Source organism: Natrix helvetica, assembly GCF_964273705.1.
Source record: "Natrix helvetica genome assembly, chromosome: 4".
In the NCBI taxonomy this organism is placed as follows: domain Eukaryota; kingdom Metazoa; phylum Chordata; class Lepidosauria; order Squamata; family Natricidae; genus Natrix; species Natrix helvetica.
The window spans coordinates 134,981,491-135,009,484 of NC_138550.1; the positions used below are offsets into that span (position 1 = coordinate 134,981,491).

At 36.2% G+C, this 27,994-nt stretch overlaps 2 protein-coding genes across 4 annotated transcripts; one reads left to right on the forward strand and one right to left on the reverse strand.

Moving 5' to 3' along the window:
• Positions 1-725: 725 nt before the first annotated feature.
• On the forward strand, positions 726-19,823 carry LOC309391370 (uncharacterized protein C8orf89 homolog). Of its 3 annotated transcripts, none has more exons than XM_081951738.1 (8): positions 727-981; positions 8,360-8,411; positions 10,601-10,758; positions 11,290-11,440; positions 12,204-12,296; positions 14,465-14,572; positions 15,372-15,436; positions 17,916-19,823. In XM_081951738.1, the coding sequence occupies exons 1-8, from the start codon at positions 942-944 to the stop codon at positions 18,053-18,055; spliced, it is 807 nt and encodes a 268-aa protein (XP_081807864.1). In that variant the 5' UTR covers positions 727-941; the 3' UTR covers positions 18,056-19,823. The 3 variants fall into 3 exon arrangements, with proteins under 3 accessions (XP_081807866.1, XP_081807864.1, XP_081807865.1); XM_081951739.1 differs by having other exon boundaries at positions 728-981; positions 11,293-11,440; XM_081951740.1 differs by lacking the exon at positions 15,372-15,436 and having other exon boundaries at positions 726-981.
• Positions 19,824-19,970: 147 nt separating this feature from the next.
• Positions 19,971-27,924, reverse strand: RPL7 (ribosomal protein L7). The gene is made up of 7 exons (XM_081951741.1): positions 27,790-27,924; positions 26,845-26,947; positions 25,495-25,661; positions 24,180-24,317; positions 22,790-22,899; positions 20,524-20,734; positions 19,971-20,025 (listed from the first exon to the last, which is right to left on the reverse strand). The coding sequence occupies exons 1-6, from the start codon at positions 27,846-27,848 to the stop codon at positions 20,526-20,528; spliced, it is 786 nt and encodes a 261-aa protein (XP_081807867.1). The 5' UTR covers positions 27,849-27,924; the 3' UTR covers positions 19,971-20,025; positions 20,524-20,525.
• Positions 27,925-27,994: the final 70 nt, after the last annotated feature.

Genomic DNA, 27,994 nt, shown 5'->3' on the forward strand with positions numbered 1-27,994 from the left:
CAAGGCTTTCACACTGGACATGCATTTGTTTCAAATGGTATAGAGTAGACTCTCCTGCTCCAGGAGGGGGTTGGGCTAGATGACCTCCAAGATCCCTTCCAACTCTGTTATTCTATATATTATTCTCCTGCCAATTCAAAAACACAGTCAAGGATCTGGCACATAGACAGTCTGTCTCCCCACCTCCCCACCCTCGCTCCCGAACTTTACCAATAGTCTACCATGAGCTATAGCCCTGCGTAGCTACAGCGCCCACCGAAACAGAATTCTAAATCATCTTGTTTCTATCACCCATCTCCTCCCACTTATGACTGCATGATTGTAACTTTGTTGCTTGTATCCTTACAACTGATATTGATATTGTTTCCTGATTGCTTATTTGTACCCTATGACTATCATTAAGTGTTGTACCTTATGATTCTTGACGAATGTATCTTGTCTTCTTATGTCCACTGAGAGCATGTGCACCAAAGACAAATTCCTTGTGTGTCCAATCACACTTGGCTAATAAAGAATTCTATTCTATTCTATTCTATTCTATTCTATTCTATTCTATTCTAATTTGTCAGAGAAAGGATGGGGATTATGGGTAGAAGAGAACCGCGACTACGAGGCGACTCGCAAAACAAACTTAAGACTGTTCCCGGAACTTCCCTTCTTTATTGCGGCTTCCCGGTTGCCTAGCGACTGGAGACCTCGGTTCCTTGCCTTCTCAGGCCGTCGACGCGGTAACAAAAAACCGGAAAGGCAGGAATGCTGCCGCCGCTACCGCTGCCACCGCCGGTGCCGCTGCCCTCTGGGTGCCGGCCGCCGCGGGGGATCATGAGCGTCTCGGGTAGCTTCCGTCCCCCCCAGTTCTGCAGAGACGAGGGATTTGGGTGTCGGTTCGCCCCGCGTCCTCCGTTGCCTTTCGCCCCCGGGAGCGCGGCGCAAGGGCCGCTATGAGTAACAGCCAGGAACGCCCCCACCTCGAGCAACGCGGTGCGTTGAGGGAGCTCGGCGGGTGTGGGGTGTAGGGGAGGGTGTAGCTTGAGGGGTTTATGCGCCTAATGAAAAAAAAAAAGGGAAATTCGCCAAAAGAGTTACCTGGCACAGGGGTAACAATGCTAGCCTACCTTACAAGGTTGTTGTTTACATATATGTTTATATATATGAATGGAGATATAAAGAATGGAGTGTTTGAACTTTATCACAAAATGGCAAGCACCTATGAATACACATGAAGCCACATGGGGCTCAGACCCAGGTAAGCAGCCTCTGACCCTCCTTTTTGCTGCCCATCTGGTCGTGTTTGGATGGCGGAGTTTTGCAACATTTTGAGGCACTTGAACCTTGCAGGTTTTAGTCACAAAAGGGTATGTTGAGTTGAGCTGGAATCCTAAAGCAGGGATGTGCTGTATCTCTGTGGCTTTCTTGTCCTGGAGACAGGTGTTTTCTTTTGTATATTTTTTTTTATAGAAAAAGAATTTTGGACAGGATTAAAAACTACAGAAACATAAAGAGGAAACTGGAAGGGAAAAGATATAAAATGATGAAAAAGGGAAAAGGAAGTGAAAACAAAGAGGAAGAAAAATATTTAAAGAAGCCACTTCTAATCTTTGCAGCACTTGCAAACATACGTATTGCCATTTTTGCTCTCCCAAATGATGTAACCTGGTTCCATTCTTCATAAACCACCCTTTTTAATCAGTACATTCTCATATCATAACTTTTATCCATTTTTAGCAATAAATCAATCAATAAATCTCTAAAAGGTTTCCAGTCTTTTATAAAATTCCTTCCTAAACAGGTAGGCCAAATATAGCCATTTCAGTAAATAAATTGCTTTCTAACCTCAGATTTTTTAATAGTTTCCTATCTAAGGACTAATTAGGTCCTTAGACCAAAGAAAAACAAAACAAAATTCTTGCCCTTACTTATTGGTGGCATCATCTCACTTAATTGCAACCCTCAGGCTCTTCCAAACGCTAAGTACAGTCCGCTTTGAATAGTGAGACGAGCAGCATATCAATTTAATAAATAAAAATAAATAAGTGAAAAGATGGTTTGGAATGTGTAAGTCCAGCTATTATGATATGTAAACCATACCTTGTGGTTTACCAAGGTGAGTCTAGTCATTTCAAGAAGCTATAAATTAAAACAAACCATGGAATAGAATAGTGTTTGAATCCAGAGTCACAACTTTCACTGAACTAAATAAGATTGATACTCAAAATACAGCATGCAGGTAGTTCTCAATACTATTTTTTTGGTGACAGTTTGAAATTACGGTGGCGCTGAAAAAAGTGACTTATGACTGTTTTTCACATGATCATTGCAGCATGTCCATAGTCACATTGTCAAAATTCAGGCACTCACCAACTGGTATGTATTTACGACAGGGGTGTCCAAACTTGGGAACTTTAAGACTTGTGGACTTCAACTCCCAGAATTCCCCAGCTGGGGAATTCTGGGAGTTGAAGTCCACAAGTCTTAAAGTTCCCAAGTTTGGACACCCCTGATTTACGATGTTGCAATGTTCCAGGGTCATGTGATCACTTTTGCAACCTATTGACAAGCAAAGTCAATGGAGAAGCCAGATTCACCTAACCATGTTAATTAACTTAACAATTGCGTTGATTCGCTTAACAAATGTGGCAAGAAAGGTTGTAAAATGGAGCAAAACTCATTTAACTGTGTTGCTTAGCAACAGAAATGTTGAGCTCAGTTATGGTCAAGGAGTACTGTATTGGACTGTAGCCTAAAAAATTGCAGATGTTAAAGAAAAGACATGATTAGCTGCAGAAAATAATGTACTACCGATGCTTAAGCATACTTTTTACGGTATTCACTTTATTTTACCTAAAATTAATGCAAAAATAAATTTCATTTTGCCAGAATGAAGCTTGACAGAAATGAAGCATTACAAAATCAGACTGGAACTAACAAAACTGATTTAGTAAAGTATGACAGTAATGTAAAAAGTGGGAGAACCAATTATTTGTAAGGGACAAATGGTAATAGGAATAATAGTACTGCAAATGTTTGTAATTGTTATGTTGACCTCTCATGTGTATAAAAATGTGTCATTTAGAAACAATGTTTACCATAATATTTGAGAATGCATTCAGTAAAGCTGAATAATGGCAGATTCACATCATCGGATGCGTTTCAAGGTTTTGATAACAATCTTTAAAGCGCTCCATGGCTCAGGACCTAGTTACTTGCGGGATCGTATTCTGCCCCATACATCCCTGCGACCAATCCGCTCGCACAGAGAGGGCCTCCTCCAGGTGCCGTCCACTAGACAGTGTCGGGGGGCGGCGCCTAGGAGTAGAGCCTTCTCTGTGGCGGGCCAAGCCCTGTGGAATGACCTCCCTCCGGATATTAGGAATACCTCTGACCTCCGCTCCTTTCGTATTAAGCTTAAGACCCACCTATTCCAAGTAGCTGGCCTGGCTCAACTTTGATCTAACCATATCGCTCCTGACGGGTTTTTAATTGGGTATTTTAATTATATTTAATTATTTAGGGGTTTTTTAATCACTGTATTCTAATTGTTTTTTATTCATCAGCCGACCTCCTCCTTGTGTATGTCTCGGTATATGTCTCTGTTATATGTTTGTTTTGTCCACATATTTATTTCATATGTTTCATTGTACGCCGCCCAGAGTCCTTCGGGAGAGGGTGCGGCTAAGATAAATTTAAAAAACAAACAAAAAACAATATAAAAAGTAACATTATTTTAAAGAATTTTCTGCCCCCAAAATGTACACATTTAAAAGGAAATTTGGCAGGAGGATCACCACTTCCTCAACCTTGGCAATTTAAGATACAAAGACTTCAATTCCCAGAATTCCCTAGCTAACATGGTGTTTGGTTGGTCATTGTGAGAATAGATTGCCAGAATAAATGGGACTTGGATCTGTTCCTACTGGATTTTTCTTAACAGCTCCCCCACCCCCCAAAGATAAATTAAAAATTTTAGACTATAGTGACTGACCATGGAGCTAAAAAATGCTATTGTCTAGAGTTAATAGAGTATTACTTTCTGGTTGAAATAACCGAGCAAGAATATAAATGGTGTGATTTTTGCAAATAAAGATATGGATGGTGTGACTTTGTAAATAAAGACATTGGGAAGCTTGAAATGTGGTTTGAGAAAATTATTGATTTGGAAAATTTGAATGATAGCATTGATTGGAACACAAAATTAGAAAGTTAGAAATTTAGCCTTCTATCCATTGGTTAATTACTTTATTTTGAATATTGTAACTTGAGGAAATGCTGTAATAGCAAGGTAATCATTCAAAAAAAATGGTTAACTGTATGGGACAGAACTACTATGTATTGATAAGATCCATCTATGTACATACTACTAAAACTTTAAACAGTTGCTAAACAAATGGTTCATAAGTCAAAAACATAGAATCTCTGTATATTAGAATCTCTGTCATTTCTGAAGGCGTTCAGCAACCTGCTAAGGAAATATCTCTGAAATGACCCAACCACACACAGGTTGTCTAGCTAAACTATATAACCAGGTATAGTAGCATAGTATATATAGGTCTGGTAGCATAGTATATATAGGTCTGGTAGCTCCATAATTAACCATCCTCATATTTCAGTGCAGTTTTAAACAACCTGCTTGTTCTTATAAACATTAAATCTTGTTACCCTATGAATTGCACTAATAAGGCTGCTGGATCTGAAGTCTGCAATTTTTGTTTCTCATGATCAAGGATTCTGCTTTGCATTTTACATGATTTCTCCTAGCATTAGAGGCTGAAGAAAAATCTCATTAAGCCACACCGTTCAAAGAATAGCCTTAAGATATGGCAATTGGGATCCGCTGTAAATCTATCTTTGCTAGGAGAGTGTAATCTTTTTTTCACAGCTGCCAATCCAAGACAAAGTAGTAAAGCTGCCCTCCAAAAGATGTCCTTTAGTGCATCTTTTTATTCTTTAGAATTGAATGCATTCCAGTTGGAAAATTGTAAAATGCTGTACCAGTTATATAAAATGCCAGAACCATTGTCTGATTTAGTCTCTTCTACAGAAAGTTTATTTTATTAGTCCTTTTATACTAGGAATTTATAATGGAGTTATATATATATTTAAAATTATTAAGCATTACATCCCTCATGGGTATGGGTCTCTGTTTTCTATATAGTTCTCAATTTACAAACACATTTGAGCCCAACATTTCCATTGCTAAGCAAAATAGCTGTTAAGTGAGTTTTACCCCATTTTATGAACTTTCTTACCACAGCTGTTAAGTGAATGAATCCAATTCTTAAGTTAGTAACGTGGTTGTTAAGTGAATCTGACTTCCCGGCTGACTTTGCTTGTCAGAAGATCGCAAAAGGTAGTCACATGACCCCAGGAGACTGCAACTGTCATAGGTACATGCTAGTTGCCAAGCATCCAAATTTTGATCATGCAACCATAGGATGCTGCAACTGTTGTATGAAAAACAGTCAGAAGTCACTTTTTTCAGTGCCATTCTGCTGAAAATGGTCATTAAAGAAATGGTTGTAAGTTGAGAAGTACCTTACACAGTACTGTATTTTTCGGAGTATAAGACGCACCTTTTTTCCTCAAAAAAGGGGCTGAAAATCTGGGTGCGTCTTATACATCGAATACAGCATTTTTGCCTCCTGAAGCCCCGCCCCCTGTCTCTCCCTCCCTCCCTACCTACTGTATTTCTCTCTCTCTCTCTCTATCCCTCTACCTACCTACCTACCTACCTACCTACCTACCTACCTACCTACTCTCTCTCCCTACCTCCCTACTATATTTTTCTCTCTCTATCCCTCTACCTACCTACCTACCTACCTACCTACCTACCTACCTACCTACCTACCTACCTACCTACTGTCTGTCTCTCTCCCTACCTACCTACTGTATTTCCCTTTCTCTATCCCTCTTTCTACCCACCTACCTACTCTCTCCCTACCTACCTATTGTATTTCTCTCTCTCTCTCTCCCTCCATCTACCTGCCTACGTACTCTCTCCCTCCCTCGCTACTGTATTTCTTTCTCTCTCTCTCCCTACCTACTCTCTCTCTCCCTACCTATCTACTGTATTTCTCTCTCTCCCTCTCTCCCTCTCTTACCTACCTTCTCTCTCTCTCCCTACCTACCTACTGTATTTCTCCCTCTATCTATCTACCTACCTACTCTCTCTCCCTACCTACCTACTGCATTTCTCTCTCTTTCTCCCTGTCTATACCTCTATCTACCTACCTACTTTTTATTTTAATTTGCCTCTTTAAAACCTTGGTGCGTCTTATACTCCGGTGCATCTTATACTCCGAAAAATACAGGTATTTCAGTTTGATAATTAATTTTAATAGTAAAAATATATACTATATGACAGGGGAGAGAAGAAAATATTTATATAAATCTAATAAATCAATAAAATAGCTAGTTCATACAGAAAGGCATAAATCTCATACATACATACATTCACACACACTATGTCTCTCCTCCACACATACATACATGCCAGTACTTAAACTCATTCAAAGGACTCAATCATGGGGTGTCCTGCTTTATGACTACATTGTTTAGCGATGAAAATTATATTCCCAATCATTATCATTAAATGAGAATTATTTGTATTATCTGATAAACAATTATGTTAAATACATCATTATCAGTTTGGAAACTATGACTTCCTTTTTCTAATATAATAATGTAATATTGTAACCAAAACACCAATGCCAAAATCTCATATACTCCCTATTATTTCTATATTGAGTTCAATGCTCCTTTTAGGACAAAAACACTGATAAACAATCTTACAAATTACAATCCATTAATAATTTACTGATGTTTTCAGCAGTTGTTGTTTGGATTTCTTCTGTAGTGGATGTTGAGATGCATGACAAGTTGAAGAATCAATCCTCTAGTACAAGGATTTGTCTAAAAGCTTGGTAGAAAATCTTTAAAGGTAGCCCTCTAGTTATGACAGCAATTGGGATTGAGAAATCTATGGCTAAACAATGCAGTCATAAAGCATGATATGACATGACTGCATAGTTTAGTGATAGCAATTCCAGCAGTCTCTGTTACCATTGTTAAATGAAGAACATACAAGTTGTTATGCTATTGTGTCTTCCAATTTCCTGCTGGCTTCCCCATAGACTTTGCTTGTGGGAAGCCAGCAGGCAATGTCAGAAAGCACAACCACATGGCCACAGCTTGCTGCCACATAATTGTGGGTTGGGTAAAGTATCTAGATCACAACCTTCTGACCACAGGGAGATTGTGACGGCCAGGATTCTGATGATTCATCATAAGTCCCCTTCATTCAGCACTGTCGTAACTTGACTAGTCACTGATTGAATGATCGTAACTTACCTGTATTACAAAATGCAGTGCATGCATCTCGCCAACTAACTGGAGACAACTCTATGCATATGTAACCAATGCTTACATAGCTGTGTGATTGTTCCTCTAACTATATATACAATCAGTGCCCAATTATTGCCCACAAAAATGGAAATGGAATGAAGCCAGGCCTAGCAAGCTGAAATAATATTTTATAGTACATGAGCTTGGCTGAACTTTTTATTTGTTATCTGAGAGGTTTTTTTTGTGTCTCTTTACACTTTATGTTCAGCACAGTGACCAACCTTGTCTGAGTATTGATGTGGAATGTCCTCCCTAAAAAAGTACACATAGTGCCAGTTATGATACCTTTGTTGATCTCAGGAAAACTATTATTTTTATGGCACAGATATTTCAACATGTTTTATTGCTAGTTTAATATTTTATTTCCTCCAAAGATTTGGGGCTAGGGTTGATGTGAATAGTAATCCCCTTCATCCAGGGAGCATCAGAGCTGGGAAAGTTATGTTAGTGCCTTGCAAGAAAGATTTAATGAGATATTCTGGGGTTTCTGTGTTTTTACTGATTTTGATTATTTTGTCGTCTTGTATGGAATCTAGACATAGGCATATATATATAAAATATTTCAATAAATATGGATTTGTTAAACAATTTAGATCTGTTTTATAAATAGGCTAAATGCTTTAAATTGCTTTCTCCAGTACTCTACTTGCAATTTCATTAATGTTCTGTTATTATTATATTTATTTTGGGATGCCAATACTACAGAAAGTGTTTTGTTACTAAACAAAATCATAGCTGTCATTTGATAAAATACCTCTTTCCCCTTTTGCTTAACTATATATCTAAGATTTCGATTTGAATTATTTGCTTACAAAAGAAGGGAAAAATTATAGCTATGTTTAATACAAATACTTTTTTCATTATTCTATAAAATATTTACTTTTTCCCCCATTACAGATTTTTTTAAAAGTACTGATTTTTTTACATTTTCAAATGAAAGCAAAATATTTCATTGCAGATTTACAGGTAGATAATGGCAAACTCCCAAAGATCTCTCGTGTTCCAAAATGGTAAGTATTTTATATCAGGGTCAATTACATTCTTCTTTTATCTTAAAATGGTTTATTGCTTCTTTATAAAAAACATGATACTTTTAGTCTACTCTAGCATTTCCAGATAAATATATTTGTAGCTCTTAACTGAGGCAGACAATTCACTCTTTTTTAAATAAGTGAGTGGGATGAAGAGAGGGACTCAGAGATAAGTGGTATGAGAGCATGCAATTCTCCTAAATTACTATTTGCTACATTTGATCAAGAAATGCACTGCAAACTAGTACTTGGTAGAAAATATCTGTGAAAGCTGTAGAAATGATACACAAATGCCACGATGAGTCTATACCTACAAAGATCATATTCCATATGACACTCTATGGAAGCAAAAGTTGGATTGTGAAGAAGCAGAATCGAATACTTTTGGGCACTTTTTGAAACTTTTCTGTTAGAAAAGACTCCTGAGAATACAATGAACAGCCAAGAAAACAAACCAATGGATCATTGAGCCAAATTGAGCCAGACTTCCCACTCAAGGCATAGATGCCCTGGCTGGCTCAAATTATCCCACTGTGAACACAGTATGCATAGACCTAATTCTCTGGAGAAGCTCTAATGCGGGAAAAAGTGAAAGAAAGAAGACCAGAAAGAAAGAATGACTAGCAGCAAGATAGACTGAATTACAGCAGCAATGAGTACATTATTAGAAGATCTGAAGGATTGTCATGGAGGAAATCTGTCTATGTGATACCAAAGAGTTAACAACAACTTCATGGCGCAGACAATAATCTATCAATCAATGTCTGAGCCAAAATAATAGGTAGAAATTATTAGCAAATTATTTTTCTATTGAATGTGGTAATGAGGTTATAATTGTGGCATATTTTTCTTGGATGATGATTTTGAGAAAGACATATGTTCTTTTATATCTCTTTTGTGGCACGTTGGAATTTATTATAATTATTCTTTAATAAAACATATTTTGGTAGATAAGTACTGTATTTTTGGGAGTATAAGACATACCTTTTCTCCCCAAAAAAGAGAGTGAAAATCTGGGTGCGTCTTATACACTGAATACAGCATTTTTGGCCTACCGAAACCCTGCCCCCTTTGCAAAAAATGGACGTGCAGAGGGTTTGGGAGGCTTGCAAAGTGCTCCTGGGTGTTGAAAAGGGCAAACATAAGCAAAAAACAAGCTGTTTTTGCCCCCCCAGCCCCCAGGAGCATTCCACAAGCCTCCCAAAGCTCTGCATGCCCCCCCTTTTTTTTTTTGCAAAAAACGAGGCATGCAGAGGATTTGGGAAGCCTGCAGAGTGCAAAAACTTTTTTTTAATTTACCTCTTCCAAATCATGGTGGGTCTTATACTCCGGTGCATCTTATAGTCCGAAAAATATGGTACATTTGGGATACACCATTTGCTACTTTAGGCTAGAGAGAAATTGAACAAACTGAAATACCTATTTGGAAATGTTAAAGATGAAAAGTGTATAAAACAATCAATAGCTAAGACAGTGATAGCAATGGTAGTATAAGATGTTTCTTTAATAAAACAATATTTTGCTTTTGGAAGATTATTTCTTGCCTAAGACCCTTGATTTCTAAAGAAAGTCATTAAACTTCCTTAATAAATTAATAAAAACTATAGTACTGAAATCTTTGAAAGCCAGTGTGCCTCCTCTTACTAAATGCTTGAAAGGTTCTTTGCATGGACTACATACAAGATCACATACAAAGTGCAAGAACACTACCCTTGAAGATTTTCCACACTACTTTAATATACTATGGCTGATGTTTAGGAGTTTCACATAAAACTATTGATATAGAAAGATTCCTAAAAGTATAATGTTTAAAACTACCCATGACAGGTTTTATACACCTGTCAGTTAGCCAAACCAATATTGCTTGGGGATGATGAGTTAGGGAAGTTTTTATAACTTGGTCCCTTCAGATCTATTGGCAAGTATTTCATCCTCCATTGGCTCTCTTGGTCTTGAAATTCCAGAAGTTGTATTCCTACCTCTATGAAAGGGCCTTGATTACCAAAAGCTGAAGGAAGGTGTGTTTGAAATGAAAGGTAGCATTGTAACCATATTCTTTAGTAACCTGCTTATTTGAAATATATTTGTGCTTTATAACATTTGAAAAACTTTGCTTATTTGTTGTTTTTACATATGCCCATGATGTTTCTTTTTTTTGTCTGAAATAGGAAACATGCCACTTTGCAGCCAATCCCAAAAGAAAGAAAATTGCCATTCCTGACACCTGATAATAAATTCCTGGATCATAAAGGAAAATTATTTGAAAGTGAACCATTTATGGATAGTTGGAAAAATGCGGTTTTAAAGACAAAAAGAATTAAACAAGGTAAAACATATTCTAACGATTTTGCAGGAAATTTGTTAGAATACTTATTAAATCTATAGTTGTGTATTTTTTAATACAGGCATTGTCATGATGTAACATATTTTAAAAAGATTTCAAAGAGTCTCTCTTCCACAGACTTATTGTTTTGACTTATTGTTTTGCTATTGTTTGATGTCTTACATTTGAGCATTTGTCAATTGTTTGGGAAGCAGGCCTGAAGGAAATTATATAAATCTTTTATGTAAATAAAATCAGTCAGTTATATTTACAGTTTAAATAATAACTGTAATAATATTAGTAGCATATGGTTAAGATTATCATATTCCAATTTTTCTATAGTTCTTCTTTGGAGGGTTTTTGGTTTTTCCCCCCCCCTAGACAGCTAATATGAAAGTATCTGTAGGTAAACATGTCCTTATTTATTCTGGAGATATTTCTCTCATTGATTTCTGTGCATTTGTAATTAAGCTTAGAGTATTTGAAATTCTGATGTGATATTTCATGTTTCCTATTTTGAATTATTTCCCTAAGCAGAGTATGTTTCTGCATATGGCTTGAGTGATTCCAATGAAAATATTGCAATGCAGTGTCTTTCTCAGAGTACGGAGGAATATCCTGCAATACAAAACCCCCTTCCTGTTATACAAAAGACACAAAGTTGCGCTAATGAGTTTCCAAGCAGGTACATTATTTTACTTTGGGTTTTAATATGAGGAATATGCAAATGTTATTTCTCAGATTGTACTGCACAGAATAATTTACAGAATCATAAGTGCCATTTCATTCCCAAATTATCCTTGTTTGTACGGTTCATTTGATACCACTTTATAAGGAATAGGTATGAACAGCTCCCGCGATGCATGGATCAATAATGATCCCATTATTGCATTATTTATATTTCTGATGTTAACTGTGACAGTCCTTAGAAATTATAGCAGTATAACAGGAGTCACTATGATTGTTGTCAAGTTTCTATTCCTGAGTAAAATACTTTCTTATAGACTCAGATTATTACCCATATTCCAGAGTTGGTTCTAATTCTTGTGTTTTTTAAGAAAAAAGTAATAAAGTGATAAATACAAATAATGTACTGCCTATGCCATAAAGGGCCTCAGTTTAAGGCTTTTACTCTTGCCAAATTTCCAATAAACTGTACCTAAAGCAGTTCATGATAAGCTATTGACCTAGAATAACATCTGAACAAACAGTCTCTGACAAAACATTCAATAAACTGAAATAGGATAGCAGTTCAAAAAAACTACCTGGCTAAGGCAATAAAGCAAATTTGCAATATTCATTATTCTAGTTTAGAGTGAGTAGGAGTTTACTCTGGTTGCTAGATCAAAGGGAAAGAAGGAAGTGAGACACTGATCAATCATCATTGTCAATTTCCTAAGTGTTTTAACTGCTAATGCTAATCTTTATTATTATTTTCATCATTTTAGCTCTGATAGTAATGAAGATTCCAGATTGCCACCTTTATATTTGCTTCCATCTACTCTATCCCAAAGTTTTTTTGAAGGCTACTATGAAAGCAGGTAAGGCTTAATTTCTTTTTGAAAGGTATTAACTTTATTGTAATACTATATTCCTTATATAAGCAAACTACAAGCCACATATATTACCTACATACCTATTTTACAGCCCCAGAATATCACTGGCATGGACGAAGACACTTTTTTTGGTCCCTTTTAGGAAAAGACAGTTGTTTTTAGAGCAGCTGGAAGAGTTTGCAAAATTGAAGAGATCTATTCTGATCTTTAACATTTTCCCTCTTCTATCTTCCTCAAATTGGTTAATTACAAGCCTGCAAAGCTTAAAATCAAGAGCCAGTTTGGTGTACTGGTTAAGGCACCAAGCTAAAAACCAGGACACGAGTTCTAGTCCAAGTTTGGGCAAAAGGCCAGCTGGGGATCTTGGGCTAGTCATTCTCTCTCAGTCATAAGAAGCAGGCAATGGCAAACTACTTCTGAAACACCTTGCCAGGCATCAACATTGACATATAAGTATAAAAAAAAAGCAATTGAAGTAGACAATCTATTTTTGGTACACATTGTTCTAAAAAAGCCAATAAAAGGGGTAGCTTGAGTAGACACAAGGCTTCCATCAGGCTTACCCTTGGAATCAGATCATTTAAAACTTAAAAAAAAAATAAACATTCCTTCCCATGGGCCCCTGTGGTTTATTACTTTAAAAAGAACTTACCTATCATTTTAAATGTATAGAAGTGTTCCATGTTATTGTATAGAGCAAGAAATAGGTAAGAACTGTTACTTAGGCAAAAAAGCAGAGTAGCAGAACAGAATTACAGAGTTGGAAGGGACCTAGGAGAGTCCGCTGCTCAAGCAGGAATCACTATGCCATTTTAGAAAAATGATTGTCCAATCTCTTTGTAAAAGCCTCCAGTGTTGGAGCACTCAAAACTTCTGGAGGCTGAGAAGTTCTTAAGCCTTGGAAAGAAAGATAATATTCATAAGCAGTTCAGGCAACTACCCCTAGCTCTTTGAGGTATAAGGAGGAGAGGTAAAGCATCATCTGACTTGCAAGATTCTCTTATTTTAGCCAATCTAAATAAAATGTTGCACCGGTCTTCCTGTGAGGTTGATTTTCATGGTCTGATCTACTGCCTTCTAGTTTAAAGGCCGATCAAATTATTTCATAGTAAGATTAATTGTTTTAGTTGTTTTCTTTGATGTATTGCATTTAGTGATAAGCAAGTAATAAAGAAAACTACTACTACTACTGCACCTTCTAAATCTGTGTTTTTAAAAATGTGGTCCAAAGACCCTTGGAGGGTCCACAAGATCAAATTACTTGCCAGATATTGAAGATAGTTGAACCCATCTTTCTGATAACTGTGCTTGGGGGACAAAAGTGCATATCGGTGTTCATCAGTTGTGTAATTGTACATTAGAGTGTGGTACTTTGAAATAGCTCATTATGACTTATCCAATAGATGGCAGCACCTAACCAACTGTGGCTGATGTAATTAGATCAGAGCTAATCAACTAATCAAGAGCTAATCAAGATCAAATTTGATTAGTATTTGGCTGGGAAATTCCAGAGCTATAGATTAGACTGGAAAATAAAACAAAAACAAAAACTGGAGAAAGCAATAGCAAACTGGACTATTTGCCAATAAAACTTTATGGACTTGCCTATGTAGTTATCAGAAGTCTAGGTTACCTTAGGTAAATCATCTCCAAAGACAAAATCTTATCTATTCAAGCTTCCCAGCAAACAGTTCCCAATTAATATTTTAATTGGTATTTTTGTGCAATACCAAATTAGGGGATGGTCACGATTGAATTCAGGGTAGCTTAAAGTGTCAGATGTGATAAAGAATAAATTTTATGTAATTGAATATGCTCATAATACAGTTTTCTCAGATACTTTGCTTGGTTCTGCCAGATATATTGCATTTCAATTTTCCTTAATCTTAGCCAGCATTGCCAGATGGTTATGCACTTTGGGAGCCATCGTTCAAACATTTAGATTAGTGTTTCTCAATCTTGGTAAGCTGAAGATGCTGGCTGGGGAATTCTAAGAGTTGAAGTTCACACATCTTAAAGTTGCAAAGGTGGAGAAACATTGATCTAGAAGATACAAGGCCATAAGCACTTCCCCCCTTACAAATTGTGAAAAATAAGTGATTTTAGAAGGCAGATTTAATGTACCCACACCTGTGATATATTATTCTTTACAGGGGAGACATTGCCATGGGACACTCAACCAAAACAGAGGTGCCTTGCATATCAGCACCTCTGAAGAAGTCTAAACCACCCTGTCAAGCTGGACAGTTGGATGCTGTGAGGTAAGGTAGTTTGAAAGGGCAAAAAGATAACTAACTTTCCAGTGAAATGCTGAAAGTTAGTTTGTTTTTTAACTAGGCTATTACCTGTGCTATTTTTGAATGTGATTGAGATACAGTAAACTAGCATAGATGCTTGGTTTCGACAATTCAGATTTCACATTTCATTTGTTATAAATTTAGGAGTTACTCTAGTGATATAAATAAAAGCTTAAGATTTGAGAAAATCTTAACATTCCTTTACATACTTGCCTGATTATATCTAGTAAATTTGTGGAATACACTATACTGCATCTGAATAAAAATCACAATAAACATTCTTCATGAAAACAAATAAGAACAGATTAATTACACTCTGATCTGGGAGTAAATCCCACTGACCAGGAAGCACTGAATGACTTTGGGATATTGAGTCTTTTTTTCTTAAATTTAAATGATTTTGAGTTCTTTAAATAAAGGCAAGAATGGAAATGTAATCAATAAATGCAAAGAAAATATCCTACCCAATGAAATAAATATACTATTTTCAGCAATATTAAACCTTCAAAATGGTTTTTAACTTGTAGTATGTCAGCATTTGACTTTATACAATAATTCTGTATCTCCAACTACAATTTCAGTACTTATTAAGAATGCAGTACCGTTTAAAATCTGGGTGGTGATGGCTACTCAATCATGAGAAATATTTCTGTATGACTGTTAAATCAATATTTTAATTTCCTTCCACACTGCTGACTTCATATAAACAAATAATTACTGGTAATTAAAATATGCTATCCAATATGTTCTTGCACATTTATAGGTTGAAGAAACTCAATAAGTATTCCAGACTGGCTTCATTTCCAGGAAGGGTCAAGTACAAGTCTGGTAAAAGAGCCATTTCCTACTTCTGCCTTTATTTAAAAAAATTAACCAAATTAGTGTTCACTGAAGTTTACTGTATCACAAGTTCTTTCACATACCATATACCCAAGTCAATGGGCTCCAAAATCCAAGAGAGCCATACAACCAGACAGGTCCCTTGGCAACACAAGCACTCAAAGGCTAGTACTCACTGCTCACTACTCTATTTCCTACTTCTACCACACTTCTACTAGGCTTGAAAAGGACAGGATAACAGCAGCACAGGTGTTAGCAATTTTGCACACTATTGAATTTTATTTTTTTCTAAAATATGGGCAAGGAATGGAATCCAGAATAGTTTTCCCCATACTGTAAAGTGTAGAACCTTTGGGAGAGAAAATATTCTGATGATCAAAGTAGGCTCATAGACGTAGCTGTGCAGGTGTTTACAGAGTGGATATCTGTTCTGCCTTGACTTAAAAATAAAAAACCTTATAGCAATACCAGAGTAGGGCTTATAGCAGAGGTGATATTCAGCAGCGGGTTCTGACCACCTTTAGAGAACCAGTAGCGGAAATTTTGAGTAGTTTGGAGAACCGGTAAATACCACTTCCGACTGGCCCCCCGCCATCTAGTCTCTGCCTTCCGAGTTCCAGCTGATCGGGAGGGAATGGGGATTTTGCAGTAACCTTCCCTTGGAGTGGGGGGGGGGGAGGAGATGGAGATTTTACAGTATCCTTCCCCTGCCACACACACCAAGCCACGCCCACAGAACAGGTAGTACAAAATTTTGAATCCCACCACTGGCTTATAGGCTTGCTGTAGGCACTCAAGTTGCCATATTAAGAGGGCACGACCCATTATCTAGAACTAAGACTGGTTTACTACCAAACATAATTGGAAGATAAAAGTCAAAGAAATAAGTCACTCAGGTAGAACTACCTTTCTTGATCTTTTTGCTGGAATTCTATAAGCAGAGCTTCTCACCAGCTTTAGTCACTTTGAGCAGGGCAGAAAGGAAAAGCGGCTATGAGCCAGCAAAGAGGGAGCTCCTAAAATGTTTTGCTTTATAGGTATTGGCAATTAATATTTAGCAATATCTTCAAATGTACATTTCAGTTCAATGCAATTAAAAAACTTGGCATTGTAACTTCTCATTTTGTGGGTTTATTTCTGTTGCAATTGATTTTTTGACAGAGCAATTATTTGTGATAATAAAAATATAAATGCATGTTAGAATTTTAATAACAGTTGCCTCTAATTTGATAGCCATCTCATACTTCTACTTCTAACATAAATCCCAGAAATAATTGATTTTCAATTTCTGTATTTCTCAGAATATCTGGATTGCTGCTATGAATTAGATATTTTAATGTATATTGAGTGCATTTATAGTAATGTACTATATTATCAATTTTAGATAGCTTGTGGCACATTTGCATTTGAAGTGGCTGAATTTTGACAATTCCATCCCCAAATTAAGAGTAAAAATGGAAGATATTTCAAGCTTTCCATTCCCTTATACTCCAGGTTTATCCTTTGTTAGGGAAGGATTAAGCCCATTTTCTAGGACTCTTGGGCATTTGAGATACCTTGCATCTTAAGAGTTATGCTTTTCATTCCTCCTCCAGTTCCAAATACATAGACAGAAAAATACATGGGCTGGAAAACTCCATCTCGTTCTGTCTGATAGCATCTCACTACCAAAATACTCATCTAGAGGATTTAAGTTGCAAACTGATTCAAATGTTGTCCAATGTTGTTCATATGCTGCATTAAGCCAGTTTACTGAGTAAATCACATTTATGTATTTCTAAATTACGTATAGTGAATTAAAATGAAATATTTAATAGTGAACCTTGATTTAACTGACAAGCTGGGGAAAAGCAACTTCTATTATGTTAGCTGACCTAAATCACAACCAACATAAATTCAAATCCTTCATCCAGACAAATTACATCATTGCAAAAATCAGTGCTAGCATGCAACTTTCACATTTAATACACATTTGTACAATTGTACTCTACATTTTCATAATGCACACCAGAATTACTGGCAGAAGCTAATCAACCTTTGCAGATCTCAAAAATAGCACTGAGACATATACTGCTCCACAGTGCTTTACAGCACTCTGTGTGGTTTACATCAACATATTGCCCTAACTGGGTCCTTATTTTACTCACCTCCGAAGGATGGAAAGCTGAGTCAACCTTGAGTCAGTCAGGATCGAACTTCTGGCAGTGGGCAGTTAGACTTGTATAGTTGAGCATGGTTACACATTTGAATGGAAGACCATCATGAAAACCTATATAAGCTATATGCTTATCTTAAAAATGCAAAACACCCCAAAACACACTGATAAACCATCTCTGTTGTGGCCAAAAGGACAGGAATATGTCAGTGGAATTTTCAATTGATTATGACCAGTGTTTGTATTTTCCACATGGTTTTTAGACATATATCATGAAATAAAAATCAAGTGGAATCTTTTTTCTTCTCTTAGGTTACCAATTTGCTGATCCTGTCAATGGAGCCCCATCTCAGTTCCTTCAGAGGCTTGCTGAATTATCTGCTCTTGAACGCACAACCATTCATGAAGAGAAAACCAGAAGAATAAGGAAGACCAAGAAACAAGAAGCATAGACCCAAATTATGCAAGGAGCAGGCTCCTTTGTAATTAAGATGTTTTTGTTTGATCTCCTTTAACATAAATTGTGTCGATCAGCGAATCACAATTAATGTAAAAGAAAAATTTGATGTTTAATAAATGTATTATCATGGTTATATTGTCCAAATCAAGTTGTTTAAAAACTGGTTACTCAAAATGAAAGAAAAAAAATCAACTTTCAACCTCATCTAAATGCATGCATACTTCTCTAACCTACAAAGCATTTAAGGCAAACTCCTGGCCCATGGGCCAGATGCATCACGCACTGGCCATGCCTAATTTAGCGAAGGGGAAATCTTGATATGTCATGTGATGCTACTGTGATGTGAATTCAACACCTGATTTAAGGTTTCATTCCCTGTAAGCATAATGACCTAGGCATAATACTATGCAAATCCAGTCACTGTGATTAGTTAAGTATGCAAATTGGTTTATTTTTATTCTTGGAGAATGCCAGCAAATCCCTACTGTTCTGTTTCAGAATATTTTGCTATTCCCTCCTTCCTAGGATAAAGTGACTGGGCCAAGATCACCCAGCTGGCTTTGTGCCTAAGGTGGAAGTCAGTGTTTTGGCTTCCAACTTTATGCCTTAACCATTACACCAAACTAGGTCTCTATTAAATTATAACCCTTTGGATAGCAGGATGGGCAACATAGAAATTTAATAAGTAAATAAAACTGTCTGTAGATTGGCTTTGCTGAGATAATGCAAAGATGATAAACCTAATCATAAACCCAGAATATGCTGAATACACGAGAGGAACAGAAAATAATTTTTGTCCTGCAATTATTAGCTGCTTCAAATGATCTCTCAATCCTGAGCATATTTCTGAAGTTGTAGGCATTTCCTCCTTTCCCAACCATTCAATTGCTAATGGCTGTACAGAAAGTTCTTGAGTTACAATTGTAATGGAGCCAGCCCATTCCGTTCATAACCTGAGGATTCATGGGAGTGAATCTTGTACCTTAAGCGGGATCATTTCCCTCCTTTCGCCCATGCATTCACGAATGTGTGGCTTGAGGTATTTTAGGGTGGGGAAGGCCGGGGAAACTAGTGATGAAACAGGCTACCTGCCTAATACCATCCAAGGCTTCCCCAACCCACTGAAATACCTCATGCTCCCCACAATTGTTCCCCTCTTCCCCAAACTGTATTTAAACATTTAATACAAAAGAAGAGACCGTTCCTTTCCTTGCTCTACTATGGAACTTTTTCCTTACCTCTTGTCCAATTATCAGGGGGGGAAATCCTGGTATTATTCTTACTCACTTAATAGCCCAATGATTGACAAGCAACTTAATCAGAATTTAATTCTTATACTGTACCATGTTTTATCTTACTTTTACACAGGGCCCATTTCTCTTTGTAGGCAATGCCATTTGGACACCAAAAAGAAAAATACCTACATGTCAAAAACTTGATTTAATTAGAAAACAATTCCCTGACTAAAAATGTAGTGAGAAATTGTATTGCTATAAGAGCTATTCAGCAATTAAGTCAACCCAATAATATAAAGTATGTATGCTTTCCTTCCATTAACTGAATTATAGTTCCATTAGCTTATCCCACTGGTTTATTGAAAGAAGCAGGTTTAAGCGTATGTATGTGAAATGCACAGGCAGTGAGCAAGTTACTTAATATAATGACACACAACTTAGCTAAAACTTTTACTCTGGCGAGACAGGTGTTGACACTGTTAGATAATTGAAATCGTCATGTATCTTTTTATGCACCATACAGATACACCTTGTATTTACTGAAGTTATCTTATAACTCTCAGGTTATTTAATAACAACATTCACTTCACTATTGTACTACCTAATCATATTTAGTGGAATCAGAATATTCAGAAGCACTTCATGTATTGGTAAAAGAATTTAACATGCAAGCAGTTTTCATAGTTCTCTTTATTAACAATGTGTTGAGCAGTCATCTTCTGAGTCTCTAGAAGAGAAGAGACATTAACACTTAAAAAGCAGAAAACAAATCACATTTCACAGAGAAAAAAAAGTGAATGCAGGTAATGTATTAAAATTTCTGAAAACCACCAATGTTCTATATTGCATTTACTTCCCCATTTCTGAATCAAGGATCACACAGAACCTTTGGTAGTTTCAGGACTACATTCTACAAAGCAGGTGGCATCTAGATGGACTGGCTACAGCCATCACAACAGCTAAATTTTATTTAAAATACAATTAGAATACACTTAAGAGTATAAACGTAAGTTTAATCATTTTATCCTATGCCCCAATAAAATTTTAATCTATTTTTCCTTCCCTCACAGCCCCAGAAAGACAACATTTAAAACTCATTAAGGAAAAAAACTAATTCCTTTTCTGGTATTTATTTAAAGCGTAGAACAACATAACAGCACTAGTAAAAAAAATGAAGGGATCAAAACTTGTATGTTGGATAAGTAATCATCTAACTGTATCTTACCATTAATTCATCCTCCTAATCATCCTGTTAATCTGGTCCTCCCTGTTTCCTGCATCACCACCTTCTACAAAATGAGTTGTTTTCTTCTTCATTCCACCCCTTGGAGAAGATAGCTTGAATGGCCAGAGGAAGTTGTTTGCAGCTTTGAAGTTTTTGCCAACAGTATAGATTTCATGGATCAAATCTTCCATGCAAAGAATGCCATATTTTTCTGAAAATGAACATCAGAAAATATTCAGCCTGCAAAATTCTCTTGCTTGCTCATGAAGGGCATATTAAATATGCTGAGTCCGGTTATTTCTACCATGTTCAAAATATTTCAACTTTCCCATCCTAGCAGGTTCAGATATGAAATAGTTAAAGCAAATCTGTCAATCAACTAAATCTACACCTTCAGTAAAGGTAATGTCCTGAGAACAAATGAAACTCTGAAGAACCAAGAATAGGAACATTCCTGTCTCTGGTGGCCTTTAAAGAAGAAATAAAATTCTCATTTGTTTTTGTTGTGCCTTCTCCCTAATGACAAGAGCAAAACAGTTTTTCTTCCAGGCAGCAAGAAGTCAGGCAAGGAAATCCCTCAAAAGCTGTAACTGGAGAACCATGAAAAATACAATACAAGGTTTGATTTATGACAATTGAGCCCAAAATTTCTGTTGCTAATTGAGACAGTAAAGTGATTTTTGCCCATTTTACAACTTTTCTTGCCACACTCATTAAATGAATCACTGCGGCTGTTTAAGTGTAGAAATTGTTTGAATTGGCAGTTTTCTAGAAGGGCTTAAATTTCTTCTACTTTTGAATCAAATCTCCTTTTGAATCTCCCTGGGAGGGTGGAGGTTGCAGCAGAACTGTTTTAACTAGAAATCTAGAGACTCCAGTGTGGATGACCTCCTGTGCATATGCAAATACACATCCCAGTAACAAGTCTACATGAAATAAATCTTCTGTAGAAATCAGAGGTATTCTATCAGTCTATAAAACTCATCATAATTATCAATGTTCCAATCAGACCATGCTATTTGAAGGATATACCTTTTGCTTGCTCTTATTTAAAACAGAAAAAAAGCCAGAGTCCCCCCAAGTGAAGCAATATTTTAGGTACTTGACCCTTTAACAAACCATCTTCTCAATACTTTTCTGACTATTTATATAACAAAGTCCTCCCATTTAGAGACCCTTAAAGCAGTTAAAGATTAAATGTCCCAAGTATAAATAGCAAATTTATGTATACTGTAAAACACACTCACTTAATTATTTTCAAATAATGGAAATGTGAAATGTGTCAAAGTCTAAATAATACCAGCTTGAAAATAGTGGTTTCAAGTTCAAAATAGATTGTTCTGGCCATTTTGGAAGTACTCATTTCAGAAGTGCTGATTTTGCACTCTGTTTTGAATTCCAAGTGGTACTTTCTCAATTTTGGAACACTTCTCAATATTTGGAATAGCTGTTCAAAACTCAGAGCATTTCAAACTTGTCTTAAAAGTTCAAAATGTTTCAAATTCAAAACATTTTGCATACAACTAATTATTCTGATTTGATGAATACACACACACACACAATGTGATCTTGCAGTTTTTAAATACAAATACAGCCAAATTATTGTTTAGATTAAATATATATTTATAATTATTTTGACTCCTGCTGTATTAGAAAGTGCATGTTGCATATTTTAAACTTCTGGAATTGTTAATCTTTACTGTTATTCTAATTTGCAAGATCTCAAAAACTCAATGGAGCTAATATTTATCATTAGGTTTCCAAAACATAATTCTTCTAAGCATTATAAAAGTTTCATTACTTCAGTTACAAGTTGTTGTATGAACCCAGATTTCAATCTTGTCAGAAAATATAGTTCATAGTATTAGAACCTTTCTAGTGAAGTTAGATGCTTATAGATTGAAACATTTTTACCTCAAATGTTTTGAACACATGTAACTGCTGCAAGAACAAGTACTTGGAATTCTAAAATCTTATTCTGAACATTATATGTTGCTATGTTCCTTAGCACAGCAAGTTACCAAGATTGGAAAAGGCAGCTCAATAATATGAGCAAATATACATTATACTGTAGAAGGATTGGGTGAATTTTCAAAGAAAAGTAGCCTCTGCACCCCCCCCCCCCAATATAACTAAACTAGCACATCATGTTGTGTACAAAAGTTAAAATATGTACCTCAAAGAAAACATACCTCAGGTTTACAGGTGTAGCTATAACTTAAAACCATCAGTAGTTAAGCAGCAATGCGAAGTAAATTGTACTTACTCAGGCTTTTTTTAATCAGAGAGTTGTCAGTCAAAGCTATACGCTGCTTGTTGATCTTCCCATAACCGCGCTTATAGATCAGCTCGTGAACAGACTTTAAGTTAGGATATCTGGAATTTAAGCAATTTCTTTGATGTAATTACTGACAGAACTTTATTTTGACCATTAATCAATAAAAATACAATCAATAAAATGAACACAAAATGATTATTTTGTATATATTTGGCACTTACATTTCTTACATACTAAATTCATTTAGGATACAATATTATTAAGTCTGCAGGTTGAAGCTTCTGAAACTCACACTTCTTCCAGTGCATTGAAATTAAAGGTATTAAGGAAAACCTACCCTGTTTCTCTGAAAATAAGATGGAGTCTTATTTTCTTTTGACCCCTGAAATAAGCATTTGGCCTTATTTTTGGGGAGGTCTTATTATTTTTGAGGTGCAGGAGGCGACAAGTGTGGTCACCTCATGGCTGCTGCTGTATTGCAATATTTTTGGGGAGGGCTTATTTTAGTGCATGCACTCAAAGGCCCGATTGGGCTTATTATCCGGGGAAACATGGTAGCACTGCCTAACTTGCTTAGAAAATTTAAACTGAAAGATGGAGAGGGCTACGAGAAAAACATCCTGTAATTATGTTATATAATAATTTTTAAATAAATGTTCTTACTGAAATCATGACACACAAGATAGTTCTCAACTTTAAAATTGAACATATAAACAATTAAGAATATTACTTATTTTGTAGTAAGTTACATATGCACATAGCTATTAAAATATTTTTAAATACCTGCTTGCCAATTATTTTCTAACAAAGTGTCTTATTCACAGGCAGATCAAGAGAGAAATCCAGCCAAATCTTCCAGACTTCTAGAGTCTGTGGTTACCACTGACTGTGTGTCAAATTCTATTTTAAATTATTGCAAGGACATTATGAATGTCTCCTTCTGTAGTCATTAAGGAACGAGCAGGTACACAAAAAGAAATCATACTCTTATGCTGGACGAAAACATGGCAAGTTTCTGAGGCATTCATGGGCATAAGAATGAGGTACTATTTATTGGTTAACACCCCCAGTTTCTGATAAAGTAAGAAAAGTTTTTAATCTTATAACACTTCTATTAAGTATTTGACTATGCTTCCTATAACCATAGTTATCAAGCCCCAAGTCTTATAGTCTGGTATAATAAAACCTGGGTTGTTTGAGGACCGGGTTGCAAATTCTCTTCTAGATCAAAGACACTCTAATTGGAAAATCAGCAAAAATACTACTAAAAAGAGAATGCGAGCACTAACAAAAGGTAGATTTCATCAGATTTAATAGATGACATATCCTCAAAAAAAAAAAAAAATAGACAGTGATCACTAAACGTGATTCAACTTACCCCCAAGCAATGTAAGGTTCAACGATCCTCAGCATGTTAATGGATGCCTTGTTGAGTTTCACAAAAGTCCCATTGAAAATCTGCCGCAGACGAAGGAGCTGTAATACCTTACGAACCTTGGGACTGACACCATTAATTCTAAACGGCAAAATAGAAACTCTTTTTAGCATGGACATTCAAAGGTACTTGCTATTAATAAACTTGCATCTATAAGCTAACGTACAATACAAAAAGTTGCATGGTATAAAATATAAATCATATATATCATTGTTGCCCTAAATTAGTAACCTGTTCTTTAATTGAAGGATGCAAGGCCATCTATTTCTTAGGAACATCAACGTGCTTGTTCCAAACTTAATCTGGGATGTTTTTTCCAACATGCTACACGCAAATTATTTTAGTGGTCTCTCATTTACTAGGTCCAATCCTGCTTAGATTTTATGGTATCAACCAAGATAAGCAATTCCTGTTATCTAGCCAAAAACTATGCAAAACACTCTTCTACAAAATTTGATTACCTATACTCCAAAAATGCATTACTTAATTAATCTAAATTAATTATGAAGGTTTAGATCAGTGGTTCCCAAAGTGGGCGGTACCGCCCTCTGGGGGGGGGTAGGATGACTTATGGGAGCGCTAAGAGGCAAGGTGGGCGGCAGGCGGCAGAGAAGGAGCTGCGCTGAGCCTACTGCTTCAGCTGCCCAGCCTGCCATAAATGCCCTTTCTTCGTTGATCATCTCAATACTACCAATGCTGCTTCTCACTGCTGCTGCTGTCCGCTGCGGCAACTTAAGGAACAGCAGAATTGATCCTAACTATCAGTGGCCTCAACCACCACCCAGTAAGAAAGGGAGAGGGAGAGAGAGTGTCAGCCAGTCAAAGGCAATTTCAGAACAAACACTCATAATTTACAATTCTTCATCAACAGATCAGTAATATATCATCCCTTTGTATGTAAGAACTTCAATTCTTAGCACATTAAGTTAGAAAAGGAAAAAAAATCTTGCCTGAAATCTTTCAGGCCCGTGTCAAAAATGATCTGACTCAGTGACTTCATAGAGTAGATAATCAGTACAATACTGGGATAAAAATAAAGCATTAAATTCTACTTAAAACTGCTTTTAAAGTGTGCCTAAATTGAATACCGGACAAGGTAAATGTCGTAAACAATCACAATCTCCTTAATAAAAAATATTGACATATAAATACAATTGTCTAATTAGTATTGGCTTGAATTAACTGTTTAACAGTGGCTTTCCTACCAGGGCTTAGATAGTACTACACATAGGTTTAGCATTACACTTGTTTACCTTACCCTCTGATCCTGATTATAAATGCCAATTTGGGTTCAGCAGGTACATAGTAATTGCCAGCTTTGCGAGCCATGCGTGCCATGCGAATCTCACGACGGTACATTTGTCTATATTCTTTATGGTAGGCCTCGGCTCTTTTATAAATGAGTTTTCGTTCAGCCTTTCGCAACTGAAATAAGAATGTTATATTGAGAAGTTTATTTTTTTTCTCCCCCAGGAGATCAGAATGATCAGTTAGCCCCCATTTAATCTCACAATTATGTTGTCAGGTAAAATTAGATATCAAACCAAATGAATATGAATTTCAATTTACTCTTGTCATATCATTACAATTTATTTTTTTACTTCACTTCAAAGACAACATAGCCCCAAGACAGTAAATTCATTTTTAAAAAATCCTCATTTCTAATCAACTTGTGCTGGTTCTAAACCTTTTAAAGGCATTTTGAAGTGAATGCTTACTCTTTTTAATCTTTACCATTTTTACCTTTTTCTTGTAGGGAAGGGCAAGTTCCCAAATTTTGCTAGATTCAAGCCAAAGATAGGACTAAAGCAGAATAGCAGAATTAGAAGAGACCTTGTAGGTCCAACCCCCTGCACAAGCAGGAAACGTTATATCATTTTATATATATGGAAAGCAGATGAGGAGAGACAAAGATTTTCAATGAGAGAACAGTGAAAGAAATTATTTTAGCTAAGTACAACTTAGGAATGGCTGCAAAATCCTGAGAAGTGGACAGTTTTCTAGCATATATCTTGCTAAGCCATGTAAAATTAAAGTGCAAGATATATTAAACCCCCCCAAAAATGGATCCAGGATCATGTCTATTAAGAAAAACACATTAGAGTAGCTAGAATGATTTGGAAATGAACAAAACAAAGTAGTATGTGAATCCCAAATAAATTGGATTTATTTAATATACTACACTGAATGCAGTCCATTCCAGGGAAAAAAGCAGAACAGAAGCAGAATATTTAAGATAAGCTGCTGTTTTGCTTGTAATGGGAAAACCTTGGGGTTCTGAGATGCCACACTGCTACAAAACACTAAAAGAAAATTCAAACTAAAGTTAAAAATAAATGCAGTTTTTGCAGGTTCATAATTGATTAAAATGGAACATACCAGGGCAACAATTTAAATCTTTAACTTTAAATTAAAAGTGGCATATTAATTTGCAATTTGATACAGATTTACTTGCTAGTAAGCAAAATAAACACAATGTGTCTATATTCTATGTAAATGAGCATATAATTAGCCATTAAATCATACTGGATCTTATTGTTTTACTGTACTCTTATGTACACTATCATAGGATGTGTCTCATGGAGTAGATTAAAAGTATAGTATTTACCTTCTTTTGGATCAACAGTCTCTTCATACGTCTGGCTTTTAAATCAGCAAAAGCCTTCCTTTTCTTTAAAAGGCTTTCTGGCACTGAAGGCAACTTCTTTCCTCTAAATTATAAAGCAGCAAATTAACGAAAGTTACATCAAAATATTTCAAATGAAAATGTTTGATAACTAGTAAAATGTACCAAATTTAAAGAACAACCTAGAATTGCAAGAAATATAAACACACCAGATAATTCAGACATTTCGTTCTTAATTTGGTTCATTTTTGCAGTTTTACGGTATTCTAATTATCCAAATATGTATCATCAATCATTCTTACACTATCAGTCACAACACTTCCTTCAATTTATTCTGCTTATTACTATTGCACGTTTCCCCCCACTGGAACAATTCTAAAACTTACAGAGAAAGCAGGTTTACTACTGACTGACAGAATTTGGAAGACATTTATTTTCAAAAATCATGGAAAAGGCAGGAAGAATTCCAAGGTTACTTTGCCAATTTCAACGATGAATACCGCGGAGTTCCGGATGCCTGATTTTGAGCGAAGGACTACATTCCTTGCTGTCTTCCATTCAACCTCACTGTATGCGTGTACAGTGCCGGAAGGGAATAGCTAGGCCTAAATTAAGCCATTAATCAAATAAATGGCTAATCAACCAGTAATCAAATAATAGTGAACCTGGGAGGCCGCAAATGCCCTCCTCCATTCTCTCGTTCTGAAAAAATAAGTTTTTACAACACTCAACGCGATCCATTACAGCAGGGATCCAGTTCTCAGCCACATCGCCCTACTTAACCCTTCCAGACAACTGTTGCACTAGTTTAGGGAAAACCGTCCAAGTTACAAAGCCATGATAAAACATTTTTAAAAAAGAAAGGCTTGCAAAGAAGGTCTTAACGCGGTGGATGGCAACAGATTGGATCCCGAAAGCATTACTTACTCCTCGGCCGCCATGGTCGCTACCGGAAAAAGAGAGACGGGAGCATGCGCAGAGAACATAAACTGTCGCTTAGCGGGCCAATAGAAGGGACTACTGAATGAGAAGCCCCCACTCTCGCTTAGCTGTCTAAATTAATGCCTGCACCAAGTAGACCAGCTTGGGGAAAAATTAGTGCTGAAACGAACGCGGAAGCTGTCGTAACTCC